Here is a 22,235-nt window from a genome sequence, read left to right on the forward strand (position 1 = left end):
TTTTTGTTTGTGCGATTAGATATTTGTAATCAACACATAATTCGAGCAGTCAGCCACTGGAGATGCCATGTTTTCAGACATACCTTGCACCATGGCTCCTCAATACGTCAGTACCTATAGTTTGTTATCGTGCGTAGCGAAACGGTCACAAAATCTTTCCCGCGGTAAAAAAAAGAAGGAAGGAAAAACCAGGCTTGGATTACTGGTGACTCGCAGACCAGCGCGGAGCCGTCTGTGTGGCTCGACTTCGTGCGATCTCTCGAGATGACCCAGAGCCGAATGCATTACTACCGACGCATGCATGACGCCTACAACGGCACCCTTCCGGACAGCGCCGAGGTCGTCCGTCGACTCGCCATCGAAAAGAAAATCCTGTCCGTCCTGGACACCGTGCGGGCATCGTGGACCGGCGCCAAATCCGTGGTAACCAGCTTGCGCAAGATCCTAACCGCCGTCCCCCACACGGAACTCTACGACTGGCTCGAACCAATCAGGGCAGCCTCTGGCTCGAAGGCCGCTGACGTCAACGCCCTCGTGTCTGTGCAAGACGTGCGTTTGCTGCGGGCGGTTGACGAGTTGCTCTCGTCTCACAGCTCCCGACACCTGCTGGAACACTTGTCCTGGTGGCTGCTTCAGCGGCTGACCGTGATTGGCTGGCCGCAGGCGTACGACGTCATCGCCGGGAGCGAAACGGTAAGCTCAACGTGCTTTCTGCGGTCTCCGGATAGTGCGGGGTAGCGCCTGATTAATTATCCCTTTTCTTTTTCAATGCTAACATTTCGTTTCGTACGGTGACTTCGTTATTTGTTTTGCAAGTTTTATTTAAGACAGACTTCTGGCGCCTAATGCTGCTTTGACATTACTCCAAATGTCGTGGCAGGATCGCATGCTATGCGGCGGACTGTTTCGGATTGTGCGCGTGTTGTGGGCCTGGTTTGCCAAGAAAAATAAATGCGAAGCCTCCGTCCCCGCCTCCCACCGTAGGCGATGTTCAAATAGGGGCGGTCATGCCATGATGGCTTCCAGCGCTTGTTGTAGGAGCAAAGCACGGCTCTTCGACATTGGTTTTCATTACTCAGGGAATTCGCCGCTGCGTCGGTGAGTGCTGCGTGGAGGCCAAGAAAGACTGCAGGAGCGAGGCAACTTGGCACTTAATTTTAGTGAGACATCGTTTAAGGTAGGTTTGCCCACTTTGGAGCTATCATCGTTTGGCCTAAAACGTGGACTGATCCCGATGGCAGTGCTGCGTGAGAACTCGGGCCGATCGCCAACGCAGTGCCCGCTAACATTGCGTGGCAAAGTGCTAGCTGTCAGGAAAAAAATTATGCCGGAAACTGGCGCCTGACACTCGCCAGAAGTTTCAAAGAGTGACTTTGGCACGGCAGAAGCCCGGCGTGCGATCGTGGCCCAGCGGTTCGAGCGTTGGTTTGCTGCGCTGGAAGATGTAATTTCACTACCACCGTCGGTCGTACAGTTCTTCAAGGCATTGTATGGGCGGACATCTCCCGCTTCGGAGCGTATCTATCGGGAAATTCGAAGTGTGATGAGCGTGTGCGATCCCATCAGCGTGTGAACGAAATTTAAAAAAAAAGCACGAGGCAACGAAACGTCACCTTGATAAATCAGAATGCGCACCGTCGCCAGTCGCGCACGCGCATGCATGCCGCCGTCGAGACGTCACAATCATCGCAATCAAAGTATTGACAGAGTTAGCGGCCCCTATAGGTGTTGGCTCGGTTTTGTTGCTATGTTTAGTGTCTCCAGGATCCAAAGGCTCTTTCAAAACTGGCAAGCTAACTTCAACATAGTCCTACAAGTTAGATGGAAAAACGCTTACTTCCCCGTGTTAGGATGTCATGCGGGCTAACAAATCCGGCAATTTATATTGCGTCCTCGGGTAAGAGTGAGGGAGTAAAGACTTTATTTGAAGACAATGTATTGCCGGGTGTCCTTGTTGCTTGCTGTTAAGACGAACGCACCCCTAGGCCTGGGCAGCTTCTTCAGCAGTCTTGATGACCTTGGGCTGCAGATCAGGGTCGGAGCCGAGCAACACGGCCTCCCTCTGCTCAGTATTACTTGGTGATTTGTGTGATTTTCTGCTGGGCACGACCACGTAATTTGGAACAGATCCGCAATTTTTTTACAATGGTTACATGTATTAGGGTATTGGTCCGGGTAGTAGTAGTGATAATACGTACGTCTGACGCCACCAGTGACGATATTTAGCGCACTGCTGCTTTTATTTACATTTGATTTCATTATTGTGCGTGGTTTGTTCGCTTTTTATTTCTTTGTTCGACTGAACATGTCAGTGCTGTGTACTGGTTGCTTAAAACGAGAGGAAATAGCTGGCATCACTGGTGAAGCCAACCTCATGTGCACACATTTCATTAGAAAACGACAACTGCTGTTTCCTTTTAAGCTGCTGCAAGTACCTGGTAATGTTAATTTCTAATACCCGATCAGTCTGCTTTCTTTATATTGTAAAGAAACTTAATGTTTCTAAGCATTAGAAAGCGGCTTCTGCCCTCTCTGGGCGGTCCGTGTTCGGGTATGTAGCTAGCAGCTCTCGTCGGAAGTCGTTCCACGATGATAGCGACGCTTCGTGGTTCTGAAACCACGTGCGTGCAGATTCCTCCAGCGCGAAGTACACATACCGGAGTTTGACTCGTCCCAACCGTTACACCTGGCGACACGCTCGAAGTTTTCGAGCCAGTCCTCGGCATCCTCAAATGTGTCTCCGTGGAAGGATTCTGGCGTCCGGGGTGAGTCAACGACGACGTGAGAAGGGGTTATTTGAGTAGCCATCGCACTGGTACCTCGGCTGGCTGCCGCCGCTGCCCTTGGTGAATCGGCGAAAGCACCAAACTCGGGGGCCTCACCTCGTATGCGGCGGCTCGTGCGTTGGTGGACAGGCGTTAATTCTGTTGGTTCCAAACTTCGGGGATCCGGGCTACCTTCCCTTGCGTGTGTGGGGCTTGGAATCATACCCAGCACCTCCACCAGATATGTAACCAACAGTTACAACAGCCGTTTCTGCGAAAGCTTATTTATGCTGGGCGAACCTGTGCCCGTCAACAAAACCCGACTGAGCACTCAACAACAACAAAAACGTCCCTCGAGCTTCGCTCCTTCGAACGTCGTCTTCCTCTTTCTCGCCTGCTGTCGCGTGACAATCGTCCGATTCTCGCGCACGAGCCGCCGGCCTGTCAGCACCGGCCGAGCGTTGCCTTGCGGTGCTTTGCTTGACGCTCGCGGTGTGGCGGCTACGCAGTTGGGTTATGTCGGTCGTCTTTGTCTTCTCGCAATGCTGGCGGCATTATGTTGAAGAAAGTTTCCAGTTCTAGATAGCTTAAGTAAGCAATTGGTAGTTGCCATAAATGTTTTCAAAGAAGGAAGGGAGCAACTCTTCTCTCTACGTTTGTGCGGAGATACAAAAGCACGTCCCGTCAGTTTTGCAGTGCTTTTGCGAAGGGGCCTACCATAATTATAACAACTCATAGGGTAATTATGGTTACGCCCATGGAGCTCTTGTTCCAAAGGCGTCTAGTATATAATACTGTTACGTGAAAGCACAGTTGCATTGCAATTGGTTCTCTGACTTACTAAGCAAGGCAATATCAACAGCGAATCGCTAGCTACTAAGGTATTCTCAATCAACTTGTATCCCCAATCCTTCCCAATCCAGGTCTCTGAATACCTCATGTAAACACGCTGTGAATAGCATTGGAAAGATTGTATCTCCCTGCCTGACGCCTTTCTTTACTGGGATTTTGTTGCTTTCTTTATGGAGGAATACGGTGGCTGTGGAGCCGCTGTAGATATATTTCAGTATTTTTACATACGGCTCGTCCACACCCTGGTTCCGTAATGCCTCTATGACTGCGTAATGCCTCTATGACTGAGGTTTCTATTGAATCAAACGCTTTCTCGCTGTCAATGAAAGCTATATATAGGGTTTGGTTATATTCCGCACATTTCTGTATCACCTGATTGATAGTGTGAATATGGTCTATTGTTCAGTAGCCATTACAGAATCCTGCCTGGTCCTTTGGTTGCCAGAAGTCTAAGGTGTTCCTGATCCTATTTCCGATCATCTTAGCAAATATTTTGTAGGCAACGGACCGTAAGCTTATCAGTCTATAATTTTTCAAGTCTTTGGCATCCCCTTTCTTATGGATTAGGATTATGTTAGCATTCTTCCAAGATTCCGGCACGCTCGAGGTCATGAAGCATTGCGTATACAGGGTGGCCTGTTTTTCTAGAACAATCTGCCCGCCACCCTTCAACAAATCTCCTGTAACCTGGTCTTCCCGAGCTGCCTTCCCTCTTTGCATAGCTCCCAAGGCTTTCTTTACTTCTTCCAGCGTTACTTGTGAGACTTTAAATTCCTCTAGATTATGCTCTCTTCCATTATCGTCTTGGGTGCCAATGGTACTGTATAAATATTTACAGAACTCCTCAGCCACTTGAACTTTATCATCCATATTAGTAATGATATTGCCGGCTTCTTCTCTTAACGCGTACATCTGATTCTTGCCTAGTCCTAGTCTCTTCTTCACTGCTTTTAGGCTTCCTCCGTTCTTGAGACCATATTGAATTCTATCCATATTATTATTCCTTATGTCAGCTGCCTTAAGCTTGTTGATTAACTTTGAAAGTTCTGCCAGTTCTATTCCAGCTGTAGGGTTAGAGGCTTTAATACAGTGCCGTTTCTTGATCAGATCTTTCGGCTCCTGCGATAGCTTACAGGTATCGTGCCTATGGAGGTACCACTGAATTCTATTGTACACTCCTTAATGAAGCCAATAAGATAGTCGTTCGTTGCTTCAACACTAAGGTCCTCTTCCTGAATTGAAGCCGAATACCTGTTCTGTAGCTTGATCCGGAATTCTTCTATTTTCCCTCTTACCGCTAACTCATTGATCGGCTTCTTATGTACCAGTTTCTTCCGTTCCCTTTGAAGTCTAGGTTAATTCGAGATCTTACTATCCTATGGTCACTGCAGCGCACCTTGCTGAGCACGTCCACATCTTGTATGACGCCAGGGTTAGCGCAGAATATAAAGTCTGTTTCATTTCTAGTCTCGCCACTCGGGCTCCTCCACGGCCACATACGGCTATCCCGCTTGCGGATGAAGGTATTCATTATACGCATATTATTCTGTTCTGCAAACTCCACTAATAACTCTTCCCTGCTATTCCTAGATCCCGTGCCATATTCCCCCACTGACTTGTCTCCAGCCTGCTTCTTGCCTACCATGGCATTGAAGTCGCCCGTCAGTACAGTGTATCTTGTTTTGACCTTACCCATCGCCGATTGCTCGTCTATAGAAGCTTTCGAATTCCTGGTCATCATGATTGGACGTAGGGACGTATACCTGTACGACCTTCAATTTATACCTCTTATTAAGTTTCACAACAAGACCGGCCACCTTCTGGTTTATGCTATAGAATTCCTGTATGTTACCGCTGCTGGGTACTTCCCACCTAATCCAAGGGTCGACATCATCGTCTTCGAGTAGCACGTAGCATGACCGCCGGTGGCAGGAGCGCTCGCCCGGCGCCACTAAGGGCCCACAGCAGAGTAAGGGCGGTAACGCTCGAGTCTCGGAACGTGGACGACATCGTTGGACAACGGGACGGAAGATGCACTGGGGCTGGCAGACACAATCTCGTGTGTTATATTAGTCACTTCTCGAAGGGCCAGGTAGGGGCCCGTGTAGTGAGGAAGGAGCTGAAAAGTAACATGAGGGCACCTGGAGAAAAACGTTTGCCGTGGTGTTGCTGGTCGTAAAGGCGCTTTTGAGTCTCTCGGGCAGCAGTAAGTCTTCTATGGACTATCTGCCACGCGTAATCAGCCCAGGCAATGGCATCGCGTGAATACATTCACTAGTCGAAGTCGCCCGGGAAGGAATAAATGTGTCCAACGGTAAATTTGATTCACGTCCGAACAAAAAGTAAGAGATAGAGTATCCAGCAGTGTCGTGGCGTGAGGAATTGTATGCGAACGTCACGTATGGGAGTGCAAAGTCCTAATCACGGTGGTCAGCCGACACGTAAGTTGAAACCATGTCTGTTAAGGTCTGATTCAAGCACTTGGTGAGCCCGTTCGTCTGGGGATGGAACGACGTGGTGACATTGTACTGCACGGAGTAGCAGCGTAGGATATAGTCGGCGACATCGGACAGGAAGGTACGGCCTCGGCCAGTCAGCAATTGACGTGGTGCACGGAGTACTAAAATTAGGTCATAGAGGGGAAAGTCCTCCACGCCTGTAGCACAGCTGGTCACCAGAGTTCGTGCCATTGCATAGTGCGTCGCGTAATCGGTAACGAGAGCAATTCATTTGTTTCCTGAAGCCGATGTAGGAAAGGGTCTAAGAAGGTCCAAACCTACACAGAAGGGCTCAGGTGGGACGTCGATGGGCTGGAGATACCGAGCAGGAAGTGTAGATGGTTTCTTTCGGCGTTGAAAGAGCTCGCAGGCGTTGACATAACGCCAACTGAGCGGTCTAGGCCGGGCCAACAGAAGGGGCGGCGCACGCACTAACGTAGGCAAGTCGAACCAAAGTGGCCAGTGGTTGGGTTGGCCAGCGTCGTGAATCTCACGCGGAACTGTGGTGCCCAAGTGTGACGGTATAACGAGGAGGAGGTCGGGATCGTCAGGGCACATGTTACGCCCAATATAAAGTACCATCTTTCGGCGTGAAGATGCGCACAGAGGCGTCGTTAGGAGACGATTCCAGCCGATCGAAGATTTCTCTCAAGTAGGCATTTTGACGCTGTTCATCGGCCAACTGCAACAAAATTTTCGAACGCGTATAAAGCCCAGGTTCAGATAATTAATCTATACATGCATTAGCTTCTGTGCAAAATATTGAGCTTGAAATACAGGACAATGTGTCAAAAAGCGCTCGCAAAAATTGATGTTTTTCGTACGGAAACTGAAAAGAACGCCGCCATTGTCACCCGGAGGAAGTGAGGTACAGTGAAGAATGGGGAGAATCAGAGCACGTGCTGTCTCGTTTTCTTAGTTTTATTGCGTTCTGGCGTATCAGCGAACAGGTCTCGCGCGTCTGCTAGCCACACAGCTGGTGTACCTTGTTACCTGCTTCGTGCGCTGTGGCAATTCGCCGTTGCGCGCTAGCGATGTTCCTTTAATGCGAAATATTCTCCGAGTCCAATCACTTTTGTATATCTGGTTCTTTAGGTTCGACAGCAGGGCCTCGATGCGTTCTGCCTCCGCTCGAAGAAGGGCGCATTGGGGTGGACAAGATCAAGGTGTGCGGTATAGTCCGCCTAAACGCGGACGCGATCCGGGCAGGCGTGGCACAGTTGCGCTACATGGGCGAAAATCGGACGCTCTACAGTATAGATTGGCTGGCGCTAGAAAGGAACATGAACTATCGCCCGACGAAGCAACTGGAGTAGTAAAGGCAAGGCGCAGAAGACCAGGACTCAGGAAGAAGAACACAAACGACAGGCCTTTACTACTTCAAGCATGAACCAACTAGCCCAAGCAAGAGTTTTGCTTAAGCAACTGGAACAGGGTGCATCGCACGCAAGCTCGGCTGACCGGCAGCATGCTGTTCGGTTTCACTGTACCGAGCGTCTTACGGCGCCTTCTACAAAGAAGTACGACCTCGCCGAGCACTTGTCCGCTATCGCTGCGGCAAAAACTGATCACCGCACTGCTGCGGCTCACATTCAAAGCGCAGGGTAAAATTTTAGCGATCTTATCTTCACCGGCATGACGTATCCGACTTTAACGACCGCTGCCTGGCACGCTGAAGCGCCGAACTCGTCGAGACCGATCAGACAACTGCCGGCATATGTAACATAAAGGATGATAAGTAGCTGAGGCTTCGTGCAGCAGGGCTAGAGTGGCTCGGCCCACTGCTAAGTGTGCGTAAACAAACGGTCGGACCGGCTGGACTGCGGCGGTGATAAAACTTTGCCCATTCCGATCTCATGGCATTGCATTCCTGCATGGCTTGGCGCCGCATCTACACCATGGCCGCCTCGTCACGCTCTCCTTCGCGACAAATGTAGCACACGCAGTTCGAGCTCGTTTCTAGCGCTGCTTCCGAAAGGATTTCGTTGTATACTTCGACACGTCCGATGTAGAGAGGCACGAAATAATTTGAAGATGATGCACTACAGGACATGAGAGCTCAATAATATCGCCCTTGCATACAACTTACCTTTGAGCGTTACCTTTGGTTGTCGTGCGCCATCGCAGCATACAGTACTTATAGTCAACCCGAGAAAGCGTTTACCAAGAAGATCTTAATGGATAAGTGACTGTGCCGTTCGAGTGTAGCTGTGCAGCTTCGTCAACTGCAGTTTACACGCTTTGTGCGCTTTGGCTGGTCCGCGTCGCACTTGCCTGCTGCGCCGCGGTGCACGCTTTCGCTCTGAAAGTAGGGACCGGAAAGATTTCGTCGGGCCTTCCTCTGCTCGGCGTTTGTGCACTGCACGGCCATTGCTCGTGTTCGAGTACGTATCCGAGCAACCGTCGACCACGCAGTGCATCGCCATTTCTTGCAACAGCTCAAATCACGAACGCAGCTAGAAGAACGTGCGCCGAGAGAAACGCCCATCAACTCACAAATCATGAGCGAACAATGCGCCTCGCTGCCTGGGCCCAACATGGCGCATCTGAGAGATCAGCGTTCGCATACGGCAGGCGCGTACCCAGGGGGGGGGGGGCAGGGGGGCCCGGGCCCCCCCCGAAATCAAGTGGCATACCCCCCCCCCCCCCCCCTCCCCACCCACGCCACCACTCCTCACACATTCCTAAAGCGCCGCCAGATTAATGTTGAGACTTGGCAGCTGTTCATCGGTCAGCCTTATGCTGCCTTTTTCACTCATTTTAGATGGCGGTAGTTATCGGCATCTCTTGTAATGTGAAGGGCAGTTTTCTCGTAGATTCCGCACCCGCGCGATTAACTCGAGATGCGTTCAGTTGTCACCATCTATTCAACCGTCACGCGCATAGCTGTTGCTTTTGTTAGTTCAACCTTCTTTGTTCAGGCTGATCCTGGGACCAGGAGACGGATGCGGCTGTTACTCAGCTGGTCTGTATACTCTCATGGAACGAGTTGCGGCCGGAGAAAACGCCAATTGCGTTTAACTTTTCCCTTTGCTTCATTATTTCCTTGAGTTACGGCTCGCCACGACGCTGGCAGATGCCCGGAACCATATACACGTGATATGGGTTAGATAAGGTGGGAAATAAAATAATGTGAAAGAGCGTCCATCATGAAACCCTGCAATAACCCTTCAACCCATAAGCAAGATGACTGTCGCCCGTTACCTCGTCTGTTTTTCCCTAATTGTATAGCACTTTTCGTGCAAAATTGGCAACTGGAAACAAAAATCGCAAGGAGTTGAGAAATTAAATGATCTACTAAGGGAGAGAGCCAACGCAACAACCAATTATGTTAACCGTTGTTTATGAGAATATTTATGGATCAACATCTTTTTATTTAAGAAGGAAGTAGAGGAAACGCCGCCGGAAGTGGAGAATAATTACTTGCTTTGAATGACCCTTCTACAGTTATCGGTCGAACCGCCTCACGTAGCCACTTCTCTGCTGTGCTTATGTGGGTGTTTTTCTAACCTTTCTCGGTGAGCGCAGTACGTCTAGGACCGCAGAGTCCTGCGCTCTACGCGGTTGTATGGGACTGGTGGCCGCACAGCGTTACGCAATTCGCGGAACTGTCAAAACTGATCCATAAGGCGAAAATAACTGATATTCGAAACTATAACATGAGAAAGACTGAAGAAGCCGTAAAAAAATGAACGCAGCCTGAAATCAGTAAAAAAGATAAAAAGGATAATATCATAAGCAATCTCGAAGATACAGTAAAAGCAGCGGAAAAATTCTAAGCTGACCTGCATACAGTACCCAGAGGAGTCACGATACCTCACTTAGAAACAGTAATGAACAGGATACAGAAACTCTCCTATAACTAGCGATGAGGTCAGAAGGGCCCTGCAAGACATGAAACGATGAAGAGCGGGAGGAGAAGGTGGAATAACAGTCCATTTAATCCAATTAAGATGGAGGAGACATAATGCTTGGAAAACTGGCGGCTCCTTATACGAAGTGTATATTGACTGCAATGGTCCCAGAAAACTGGAAGACTGCAGACATTATACTAATCCACAAAAAAGGAGACGTTAAAGAATTGAAAAATTATAGGACAATTAGCTTGCTCCCAGTATTATATAAGATATTTGCCAAAATAATCGCCAATAGAATAAGGGCAACGCTGGATTTTGTCAACCAAGGGAACAGGCTGGCTTCAGGAAGAGATACCTTACAATGGATCACATCCATGTCATCAATCAGGTTATCGTGAAATCTGCATAGTACAATAAGCCTCTCTATGTGGCTTATATAGATTACGAAAATGCATTTGATTCAGTAGAGATACCAGCAGTCTAGAGGCACTACGTAATCAAGGACTACAGAACGCTTACGTAAAAAGCTTGAAGAATATTGCTACATGCCTGTGGTATTTGTTTGTTTGAACGAGGTGCGTGGGCGCCGTCACTCCAGAAAAGAGGGGGGAGAACGAACTGGGCTCGCGCTGTGAATCTAAACGGTCAGCGCTGCAACCGTTGTTGTAAATATAATCTGTAAATAGTTTCTCGTCTTACTGACTCGTCCTTCGCGTAAGAATATATACAGAGGTTCTACAGCTACCTTAATTCTACACAAGAAAAGCAGGGAGATACCTATAGGGAAATGGGTCAGACAGGGAGACACAATTTCTCCAAAGCTATTCACTGCGTGCTTAGAAGAATTCAAGCTATTAAACTGGGAATGCTTAGCAGTAAAGATCGACGGCAAATATCTCAGCAACCTTCGGTTTGCTGATGACATTGTTCTATTCAACAGCAATGCAGAAGAGTTACAACAAATGATTGGAGACCTTAACAGAGAGAGGGTAAGAGTGGGGTTGAATACTAATATGCAGAAGATGACGATAATGATAAATTGCCGGGCAAAGGAACAAGAGATCAGGATCGCCAGTCGGCCACTAGAGACTGTGAAAGAGTACGTTTACCTAGGTCAAATAATCACAGGGAACCCTGATCATGAGAAGGAAATTCACAGAAGAATTAAAATAGGTTGGATCGCATACGGCAGACATTGCCAGCTCCTGACTGGAAACTTACCATTATTATTGAAAAATAAGGTGTGCAATCAGTGAATTTTGCCAGTGCTGACATCTGGGGCAGAGACTTGAGAATGAGTTAAGGACCGCGCAAAGGGCGATCGAACGAAGATTGCTAGGCATAACGTTAAGAGAGAGAAAGAGAGCCGTTTGGATCAGAGAGCGAACGGGTATAGACGATATTCTAATTGACATCAAGAGGAAAAAATGTAGCTGCGCAGGTCATGTAATGCGCCGGTTAGATAACCGTTGGACGATTAGGGTTACAGAATGGGTACTAAGAGAAGGAAAACGCAATCGAGGACGACAAAACACTAAGTGGAGCGATGAAATTAGGAAATTCGCGGGCGCTAGTTGGAATCGGTTGGCGCAGGACAGGGGTAAATGGAGACCGCAGGGAGAGGCCTTCGTCCTGCAGTGGACAGGATGATGATGATGATGGCGATGATGATGATGATGATGATGGTGGAGGTGGTGGCCCCCCCCTCCCCGAAAAAAAATCCTGGGTACGTGCCTGGCATACGGTTGTTCTTCAATATTCGCCACATCCGCATCGCTACCGCTTTGCCACAAGGCGCACGCGTCATCAGAGTAGGCGCTATGTATTAGCTGCTAATTAACAAAATTGGGCAATTACCAGCCCTGCTGCTGTGCCAAGATTACTTTTAAGAGTATACGCTAGGCATTTGTAGTCAAGTTAGCCCAAGTAAAATTTCGGTGCAGCTGGCCCTTAAGCAACTGGCACATGGAAAAGAAGAAAATCTAGGGATTCAGCGCGCGAAGAGTCCCAGTCGCCCACAGGTTAAAGAGACAAACAATCCTCATCCTCGGGCGGGCTCCATGTTTTGTATACAAACACGTAGATTGAATCTTGGCACCTGTAGGGTCTTTTAAGCAGGCGAGCGAACAGAGGGCATGATAGTCGTAAGCTACTGTGGACGGTCGGCCAAACAGACAAGGGTGAATATTTGGAAATGCCCATACCTCGACGAGCGAGGCACTCACGTTCTGTAATTGAGTAATTTCGCTGTGATGCGCTACAGCAGCCTGCTGACACGCTACGTGGTACTCGAACACGATGATGTCGACCCTCGGATTTAGCGTGCCGTACCCATAAGCGGTCACTGCTGCTCAGATGGCAATGACGTGCCTGGCTTTATGTTGGCTAGTACTTGGTACCCTTGTAAACGGACCCTGTAAAAAGTTTCGTTACTGTGCTTTCACGTAACAATATTTCGCTCAAGGATAATTTTATTGGCTGTTCAATAATATAATGCTGTACAAAAAGTTTCAAAACCACACCATGAGACTCGATTTGCGAGAGGAGCCGAATGCTCGTGAAGATGCGCGTTCTTGCTATACCACAACACCTCCGTACAAGGTCTGGTTTCCTCTGATAAGCTTCTGATGTTCTTCTCACGCTTCTGCGTTAGTGTAATATGTCATCACGCTTGCTATTCTGTATACATCAGGAGCTTGTGCCTTTAATCTGACATCGCACTTAGCATCTCAGATTATGGTATCAAATAATTTAGCAGATTCGCCCGAAAGGAGAAGCATTGACAGCGATAGCAAATCCCAGCCTTGTGCTTGAACTTCTCCGACGGTGCTCTAACCAAACCTTTCTAAGCTGCCTTAGTTTTACTATACCTAGTCAAGAAGCGGGTCAACAGATTGAGTAGCACACTGTGGTATAAAAGTTACGAGCAGGGATAAGGAGCCTCGGAGAGGCTGATTTCGATAGGTGGACCTATCTTCGTGAAAGGCCCTTGACGAAGACATGTCCACCTATCGGCCATCTCGCTTGACCGTTTTAGTTTGACAATTTCCTTTTCATGGGCCATTTCCTTTGACGAATACAGACCCGCCTAACGAAACGTAAGCCAGGCTTTCCTAGGCACCATATCCTTGTTTGTATCTTTTACGCAATAGTAACTATACGCGGGTGCGACACATTTGCATATGCAGCTGGGTATGGAAGAAACGACGCCCTGGTAGCTGCAATGCGTAGGACACAACGCTGCCGTGGTAACGCCGCTGCAAATTCAAAGGGGGTGGGGAGGAGGCGGACCTCAATGATGCGCGAAATGAGACCCATTGGCGGGAGTCAGCGCACAGTGAAGTATTTTAGCTGAAATGTTATCAGCGAAACGTAGGTTTGACCTTTATACTGCTTCAATCCGAACATACCCACTGCAGTCCAGCAAGAACGCCCGTGCTTTCACAGTGCGCGTTAGCACAACGCTCGTGCCAGCAGCTGAAGGGTAGGTCGCTGCGTTTGCTTGGCCACGGAGGGGATTGAGCGTAGCATTGACAGTTCATACCTTAGGCTTTGTCTTTTATTTTATGCGAAGCATACTAGCCGCACAACCACGCTCTTCCTTGCTGCGCCGCGCGCGGCCGCGTAGCTACAATATGACGTCATAACAGCTGCAAAAGCTCGTGCGCTCGCTTGCAGCCGCGCAGCTACATAGCCGGGTCACAGCTCGTGCGCTCACCTGCGGTCGCACAGATGGTACTGCGGCCTAACACCCGCTCCTCCTGCTAGGGCACTGACGTCACAACAGCTGCAAGCCGGGCTCAACTCTTGCAAGATGGGCTGGGTGGGAATCAAACCAGGGTCTCCGGAGTGTGAGACGGAGACGCTACCACTGAGCTACGAGTACGATGCTTCAAAGCGGTACAAAAGCGCCTCTAGTGAATGCGGTGTTGCCTTCGAAACGAGCTGTTTCTAAGGCTCAGGCGTGCGTCGCTTGCTCAGGCGCACATTTCTTTGCCGCGCCGAACGCTGCGTTGCTCGGCGCTCACCGCGTCCAAGTCGCTGCGATGTAGCCCATTGTCTTACACCCCTTGGCGGGCCGACGGGAACGCTGTAGCGTTCCACTCTTGAAGGCGAAGCAGAGTAACACATGAGTTGTTTCTTCGTCTAGCCGAACCAAATATAGCCAAGCAACAGCAGTTCACCAGGCTAAACAGTGTTTCAACAACTAAAATAAAGGCTAGTATGCTTCGCATCCTGGGCTTAACCTTAGCTAAGCCACAGCCATTTTTTTGGTACCTAAACGCACTTCGCGTCTCTGGAGACTTTCGGACCCTCCACGTGTAATCTGAACGTTAATTGAAGGTGATTATAATGATGTTCCCTAATGGCATTTCTTTGAAATGGAGTGGCGATAAATGGCAATGTACACCCTGCTTTAGCCAATCCATTATTATCATCTTGTGCAGTCTAACCTTTTCTCTATCTCTCCTTGACCTTTTCTCAATCTCTATGTTCTACCTACAGCTGTACCGACCCTGGCTCTATCAGTCTCTCTGCTCCTTTTCGTTAAAGCAAAGCTCTCCTGGTCGCGAACTTGCGATTTCGCCGTGGCGGTGCTCCAAGGAGGCACATGATGTCCCAACACGCGCCTCGCCACGGATATTTCTCTTTCTCTCTCTCACTCCCTAGTCACTATTGCGCATGCGCCACTAGTAGCACCGAGCCACAAGTGTTCCGCCGCTACGCGGCGCCGCGCCTTTCCGCTTCCGTCGTTTGGTATGACGTCATACCGCGTTCCTCGTCGTTGCGCTCGCCTCCGCTCGCAAGCCGGCTGCGCCGCATGACCGATAACATGTCGGAGGATTGAAAAGGTGAGCTTGCGTGCGCCGCAACCACAGTTGATGTGGCAGTGTAGACGTCGACAATTCTGATAAGCAGGAGGAGGTCTGGAATCGACATCGGAACGAGATGAAGAGGAAACGAATCACCCAGAAAACAGACGAACAGCGCGCCGAATGAGTGGCTAAACGCCGCAACATAGCCAGACAACCAGGCTAACCTAGACTTGCAATGAAGATTAACCAAGGCTAACCATGTTATGCCTTAGCTTTCGCTACGTATATCCCGGCATAGCCGAGCTAAGCCACTGCCAATTTTTTTTCACCTATATTCTAAATGCGTCTTGCTTATATCTCAGCTGCTGACCACGTAATGCGTCCAGAGTTCTTGCTTGGTGAATCTTTTTTCTGGTTTTTATTTAAATAGCAATTATACAGAGCTCGAGGCATCATAGTGCCGTCGGTACCTTTGTCGTGCTGTCCCACTATAGAAAGAGCACGCGCTACCGGTGTGGAGACTGAGGGGCGGGGGGAGGGGAGAGTGGAGGTCTCCAGTGATGCAGAGTGCGTTTAGGTGCGTAACAACGAAGCGGTTTGGACGCACCGCCAACGCTATATGGGCAGCGTTCTGCTTCCCCCCTGCCGGCATAAGTGTTGCGCTGGCGCACTCTATACAGAACACACTAGGGATTCTGACGGACTCCTTTGTATGTTATCCGGTCCGAGCAGCAAACGTCGGGATAACTTCATCTAATACCCAACTTGGCACTGACTGTTATAACGCCGGCAGTTTCCCCGTCAGTCTCATCTCGTGAGCCGTGGAGGTGCGACGCCATCACGGTGAGACGCCTGTTAGCTGTCACGGCGCTGTTCCTCCTGCGACGCAGGAGTGGCATCCCATGCTGCGTCGCACGTACTACGTGTCGTACCGGGTATATATAGTTGGGCCACGGCCGGAGCAGTTAGAGCGCAACGATAAACTTGCTGTACGTCGCTGGTAATGCTTCGCGCCTTGCGGCGAAATCGCATTTATTTTCCTTTTTTGTTGTTGTTCAGACAACAAATGAGACAACTAGCGTTGTCAGCCGTTCTATTGAAAGACGAAGGCCAGAGAATGCGGTCTTGATGAAAATTTTTGATCAAGATCAGAGAGCAGCGATATGTGCAAGATCTCTCACAGCGAAACTTCGAAAGCTGTACTAACATGGTATTTGCCACCCTTTTCTTTTTTTGTGCATGTTAAACGAACGTCCGCGACGTCCAATCCCTAGAAAAACAATACTGGCCAGCCTAACGAAATTTAGTACAAATTCCGGAGTTTTATAAGCTCAAACCCCGATCTGATCATGCGACGCGCCGTAGGGGGGGGGGGGGAGGGGGGGGAGGGGCTCCTGATTAATTTAGCCACCTGGGGTTCGCTAACGTGCACTCAATGAACGGTACACGAGCATTCTTTTTACATTGCATTCTCATCTGAATGCGGTCGTCATGGACGGAATTGAACCCGCGACCTCGACGTCAGCGGCGAAACGCCATAGCCACTGGGCTTACACCGTGGGTCGGTAAGCCCCAGAGCACCCTAAATTATTTACTATAACAGCTTTCTTTTATACAGACGGCTTTCCTAGCGCACTTCATGGGGTCAATGTACCGAGAAGTCATGACCGTAAGACGTGGTCAGATGGAAGCTTGACATCGCCTGCTTCGTTTTGAGAAATTAGTATTCAACGGTGTCTTCGTGGTGTTAAGGCGTGTAAGGGGCAAGCAAATCTAACATTCTTCCCGTACCACTGCGGGGGGCTGAACTTGCGCTTGCAGACAAAGCGAGGCTTGTAGTAAGGCGTGCGCGGCCCACAAGCTTTCTACGCGCCTCCTGCACTCGCCTGCCTGTCTATCCCCGAAAATAGTGGCGACAATCCAACGTTCGCCCAGGGTTGTCAGCATTAAGCAACTGTCATATTACACCGAGCCTCGCTGTCAGTCATGTGCTGAAATACTTACAACACCCGCATACGTCCGATGAATGGTGCTCGCTGCTACCAGCAGTCACACAGAGGACATGCAAGCTGCACAGCGCATATCTTTCCGCGTTACGATCAAGAACGACATAAAACAGCGCACGTTCTAACTGGAGGTTTGGGAATCTCGTCCCTTTATGCTTCCCATTCAACACGTGTTCTGGCGCTCCGTATATGCCGAACGTGCGTACCCTGATTATATCCTTAAAAAAACGCTGTGCAAGTTTTATTATTATGTAGTGTAGCTACTAAAATGTTGGCCGAAAGTCATTTGCGGGAGCCAGTATTCAAACCGTATACTTATGGTGTAGTATAACACAGATAATGAAGCATTGCAACTTTCCTGCTTAGCCAGAACGTCACTTATTATCACATAAGGCATACACAGTACGATGGGCCAGTTCCAGCGGAAGACAAGCATAACATTGTAAGCTATCAATTTGGGAGAAAGCCAAATAAAAAAAACTATCCCATTTAGGCGCTGTGTGCCCATTTGTGCATGCTAAGAAAATGCGCTGAACGCAAAACAACTGATCAAAATAGCGATGTCTAAAACGTGTCGCGTGCATCGTGAAACGTATGTGATTGGATCTCTACAGCAAGTTCGAACATTATTCGTAAATCGTTTTAGTAAAACAAGTAGTTAGGCGTACGGTCGGGTTCGAGCTGTCGGTGTCAGTATGTCGTCACGTAGAGAGTTTGTAGTAGCTATGTGATTTACATGGCTACTGCACATGTTCACGTCATTTGTCGTGTAGTATGCAGTAGTCATCATGTAGCGATTGTTTATTAACGTATTTTACATAAAACACATTATTTCGAGTGATTATAGTACGTGTTTTCCAAGTGGCTAGACCTGACATAATTTATGGCATCGTTTCCTTACGTTTTTGTGGAGCGTTCTCAATTGCGGTCCACATTTTGCAAACTTGACAATGTTCATTGAAGAACTGTAAATACCAATCTATGCTTCAGCCTTTCGTGATTTTGAAAATGCAAGAACTGTGGCGCAAATAATTTTTTGTTCGATAGTCAGAATAATTGGTGCGTGCAGGAGATACAACGGAATGCATCATTGCGCAAAAAGTGATGGCATGAACAGAGGATCCACGAGACGCTATCGGCGACTGCAGAATCCGTTACTCGTGCTGGCAACACTTTTCAAGTAAACAAAAGATGGCCACAATATGCAGGGGAGTCACGGCTGCATTACGCTGTCGGCAGTTTGGTGTTCTGCTCGATTTTCTCAATTTTTGGCATGGAATCAAGGCGTTTCTTCGAAGCGGAGAGGGTGTACTAGCCACCAGCCAACTTATACTAATCGCTCTCAAAAATTTCAACAACGAAACAGCGGAAATAGTTACTCTGCGTGCAAACGTCTGGCTTGCTCGTCGAGCCACGCAACATTTCTTTTTTAACCATCCAGGGTTTAAAGGAGGCTAATTATCGTGCGTAGCAGACCTCTCCGAAACGTGGCAGCTCTTGTGCGTAGCATTGCTCCACTGCTGCTGGTAAGATACGTGACCGTCTTCGATGTTCACAGGCAACTCGGCGCTACGACTCGTGTTGCAGTATGTCACGTGGCATCCCACAATATATGAGCAGTGACGTCTATTGTCCTTTGAGAAGCTAAATATGCATATCGGGAAGGGATAGAACTAGGCTAAGAACTGGAAAGTTGCGTGTTCAATGTCTCTCGGGATCAAAGCAAATGCGAGCTCCAGTTTTGTGAGTTACGGTGCACCTTTCTCTTTCTTTCGCTGATCCGCTTCAAATAAAAAGTTTCGTGCACCCATGCAACCGTGTCGCAAGGTCGTGTCTGCCCGATGACTGACGATTGTGTTTTCACTGCTCAGAGCTCCAAGTTGGGCCTGGGTTTCAAAACACAGCAGACACACCTGCCGCTCGTAGAAAGACCTTTCGCGGGTCCTCACACCCCCGTCAAACATGAGGAGGTGAAAAGTATATGGCGACCAATCGGACCAAGTTGCGTTCTTTTTTTTTCGAACAGGCCTACGAAATTTAACCGTGGTTTACTTTGAGCAAGCTCATCTGTACGTGTATATAAATGCGTGACTTCGAAATAAATCATACCAAGTGTAACGGAATTTTACTACGCGCACATTGTTGGAAAACAAAAACTAGCGACGTCATGTGCAGGTAAAGTTTGACCACCTTGGGTCCTTTACCATGCGCCAATATTCGCAATATGCGAGTGTTATTTGCATTTCGCGGGAGAAGAGTTCGAAAGCGCGGGCTCGTGCTAAGCGGCCCAACTCCGTGTAGCCACTAAGCCACCATGCCGCACTTCCTTGTTACCAGAGTTGTCTACCAGCTTGGGCCACTGATCTCCTCTGGCTACTGTGTTACCGAGCAGAATTAACGTCACATGGGTATGTGCCGAAATAGACGACTTGCTGCTGGATTGTGGTCTTGGACTTCGGTATGTGCCATTGGGAATATCTCCGTACAGACAGGTCACGCGTGATATTTACATATAACATAAACGTAATCGCTGAAATGTCCACCAGTAATAAACTTACCATCGCCAATTGAGTGCTGATCACAATAGCGTAGATAATAGTCATCAAAGGATGCTTTTTGTCTGATTTGTTTCGTTATTTTACGATCTTCTTTGCCCAGGCTGCAAAACACGCAGTGAAGCTGGACTGCTACGAACTGGCAGCTACCAGGTTCGCTCTGCTCTTCGCATCGGAGAGCGCCGTCCAGCTCTTCTCGGTTGAAACACGTCATCGAGCCGAGGCATTGCTCAGGGAACTGATCTCCGACATGGCGGACATAGCTGGCAAGGCTGCCTGGCTGAGCGACAAGGCTAAAGCTGTCGTTCGGAAAACGCTTCTGGAAATTGAAGTAGGCATTCCAGGAGGCAGCTCAATGTACTTTGAGGGTGGGGACATCCTGATGGACGGCAGACATACTAAGACCCTTCCTTTTTGTGCGCGTCAAATGAAGGTGTTGCAACTCTCAACCTTATGTACAAGAAATTTATAGGCTCAGAGCGCCCTAAATTATTTAATTTAAAGGCTTTTGTGAAGCCCGTATGTTTTGGTTTCCTGGGAGGGCGACTGTGTAGTGACGTCATGACGCAGAAGATGGTCACGTGGGAGCAGGACATCGCGACGTTTTCGCTCTCACTACTGCTCGCTTGCTCACCTCCTTCGCAAGCAACTCGTTGTGAAGCCAGATGTAGCAACATAGCGGACTAAATCGCTGATTCAGTTTATAATTATCAAGCGCATGCAGATTTAGCGTTTAATTTTATACCTTCTTTAAGACCCAAACGAGCGCCGTCACTAATGAGCGTGTGCGACTCCCACAATTTTCAAGTTTATGGGAATTTGGATATTAAAAACAAATATGCACTGGTCGTATCGAGTATTGACACCTTTTGTGCAATTTAATAACAGCAGAAAAGATTCAGAGGCAATGTAAAACATTTTTGCTGGAATAACCGCGATACGGTCCAGTCAACTCAGCAGAATGTAAGCGAGTCTACAGACGGTCACCACAGTTTCTTTGTTCGCCCAAGGGGCCGCGCGAAGCTGCCTGTCAACCACATGTGCGGCCCCTTTTCTACAGCAAGCGGACTACAATAATTGCAGTAGTGCCAACATAATGAATCATAATTGAACATCTTAAAGACGGAATAGAGAAGTAGCAAATCTAGTACTTCGATTTCAAATACGTATTTAAGTCGTGCTTCAGTTCTGAAATACTCACACATGCCCATTATTTATTTTGCTATTATTATTCACAATAATATTTTATAACACATTTTTTGATTCTTCGAAACGACATAACGACCGAGGTGGCCGAAAAAATCTGCTACGACCAAATTTGGCGAGATAGCCATCACTGCATTGAGAGCATGCAGCACGCCCATAAGCATTCACAATAAAATTCTACAAGCGAGTACGAAGTCAGAACATAAGGAAGCCATCAAAGTGGTTACACAAAAGAAAACAACATTTGCATTAAAAGTAACCTGTGACAATACTAACGCAAACATGTAAGTCTACGTCAATTGCAGTACTCCTGTCCCGTAATGAATGTTTAGTTTTTGATTATCTTCGTTGTTCCCACCAGAGTGGTACAGCGGCTATGGTATTGCCCTACTTTGTCCGAGCTCGCCGGTTTGAATCCCCACCGCGGCGGCCGCATTTCGACGGGGGGGGGGGTGGAGGGGGGGGGGTTGAGATGACGAAGTGCAACAATGGGCGTGCACTTAGCTTTAGACGCACGGTAAATGATTAATCGAAATTTGGCGACCTTGACGCTTCAAGTGAAATTATAATATGTTTTTATTATTATCTTTTCCCTCGCCAAAAGGTTGTACTGTGGCCTCCAGACTTGGCAGCGTCGAACGCGACGCTCTGGACGTTGTACTCCAACCTCGGCGTCCCTCGCGAGCCGGCAACCAACAAGATGGCTGCCGACGGCGCCGGAAGTCAACCGCCGCCTCTCTCCTCGACCGAGCATCTCACGCTGTTCGACCAATGGCGGCACGCGAGCGACGTCTTCCGGCGACTGCCCGCCGCCAAGCGGGAGCGCATGCAACTGCTGTGGCAGAACGACGACCTGTCGCCGTTCTTCTTCGACCGCTGGAACAGGAAGCTTCGGGTTTCGCAGGCCGCTCTGCTGAGCCCGCTCTACCAGCCGAAATCCGCGGAGGTGCGAGCTGCCGACTACGGTGGCCTCGGAGCCGCCTTCTTGCTGCACGTTCTGCGAGCGTTTGAGCAGCCGGTGAGCGCAGGAAGCACAGGTGGCCAGAGTTTTGGGGGATCCGCAATCAAGCGTTCAGATTTTGTCGCGATGAGCCGGGACGGAAAGATGCCAACGTAACTGGGCTAGGTCATCACAAAAAATGAGCGTGGGATTGCCAAATATAATGAGTCGGTTTTCTTGGCGCTTGGCTCGACCGCACTGTAGAGAAAACGGCTGCGAGTGCTGTTCTCTCGTAGGCGCAGAACACTGGGCATTACTAGATGCTTATGGTCACGTGATCGGAGTACTACATATATATATATATATATATATATATATATATATATATATATATATATATATATATATATATATATATATATATATATATATATATATAGTTTCATTTCATTTCTCTTCCTTTCAACATTGTCATCTGTTATTACTTTTTTTACCATCTTTCTTCTTTCCCTGTGTGCAATACCAGGCCGGAACACATTAGCCCTGGCCTAACTATCTCTCATAAAAAATGTCTCCCTGTCATTAAAATTGACAAATGACTCAAGCTGTAAGACACCAGGCGTTGATAAAACTTGAGGTAAAGCATGTTTAATAGCCTGCTGAAGATAAAAGATTCGTCGAAAAATGAACACTTCGATGGAGTTGTCTTCTTGGCTAAGCATAAATATTACATGTCGTA

General features: G+C 48.5%; 1 protein-coding gene across 11 annotated transcripts in view; it reads left to right on the top strand.

Moving 5' to 3' along the window:
* LOC135915002 (endothelin-converting enzyme 2-like) overlaps positions 1-22,235 on the top strand; it is a 392,210-nt gene that overhangs the window by 351,977 nt on the left and 17,998 nt on the right. For all 11 annotated transcript variants that reach the window (XM_070524854.1, XM_070524851.1, XM_070524853.1 and 8 more), the window contains 3 exons: positions 217-693; positions 19,454-19,681; positions 21,161-21,574. In XM_070524854.1, coding sequence (XP_070380955.1) covers positions 217-693; positions 19,454-19,681; positions 21,161-21,574 — 1,119 coding nt within the window. The remainder of the gene's footprint in view (positions 1-216; positions 694-19,453; positions 19,682-21,160; positions 21,575-22,235) is intronic.

This window comes from Dermacentor albipictus, chromosome 9, assembly GCF_038994185.2.
Source record: "Dermacentor albipictus isolate Rhodes 1998 colony chromosome 9, USDA_Dalb.pri_finalv2, whole genome shotgun sequence".
Classification (NCBI taxonomy): domain Eukaryota; kingdom Metazoa; phylum Arthropoda; class Arachnida; order Ixodida; family Ixodidae; genus Dermacentor; species Dermacentor albipictus.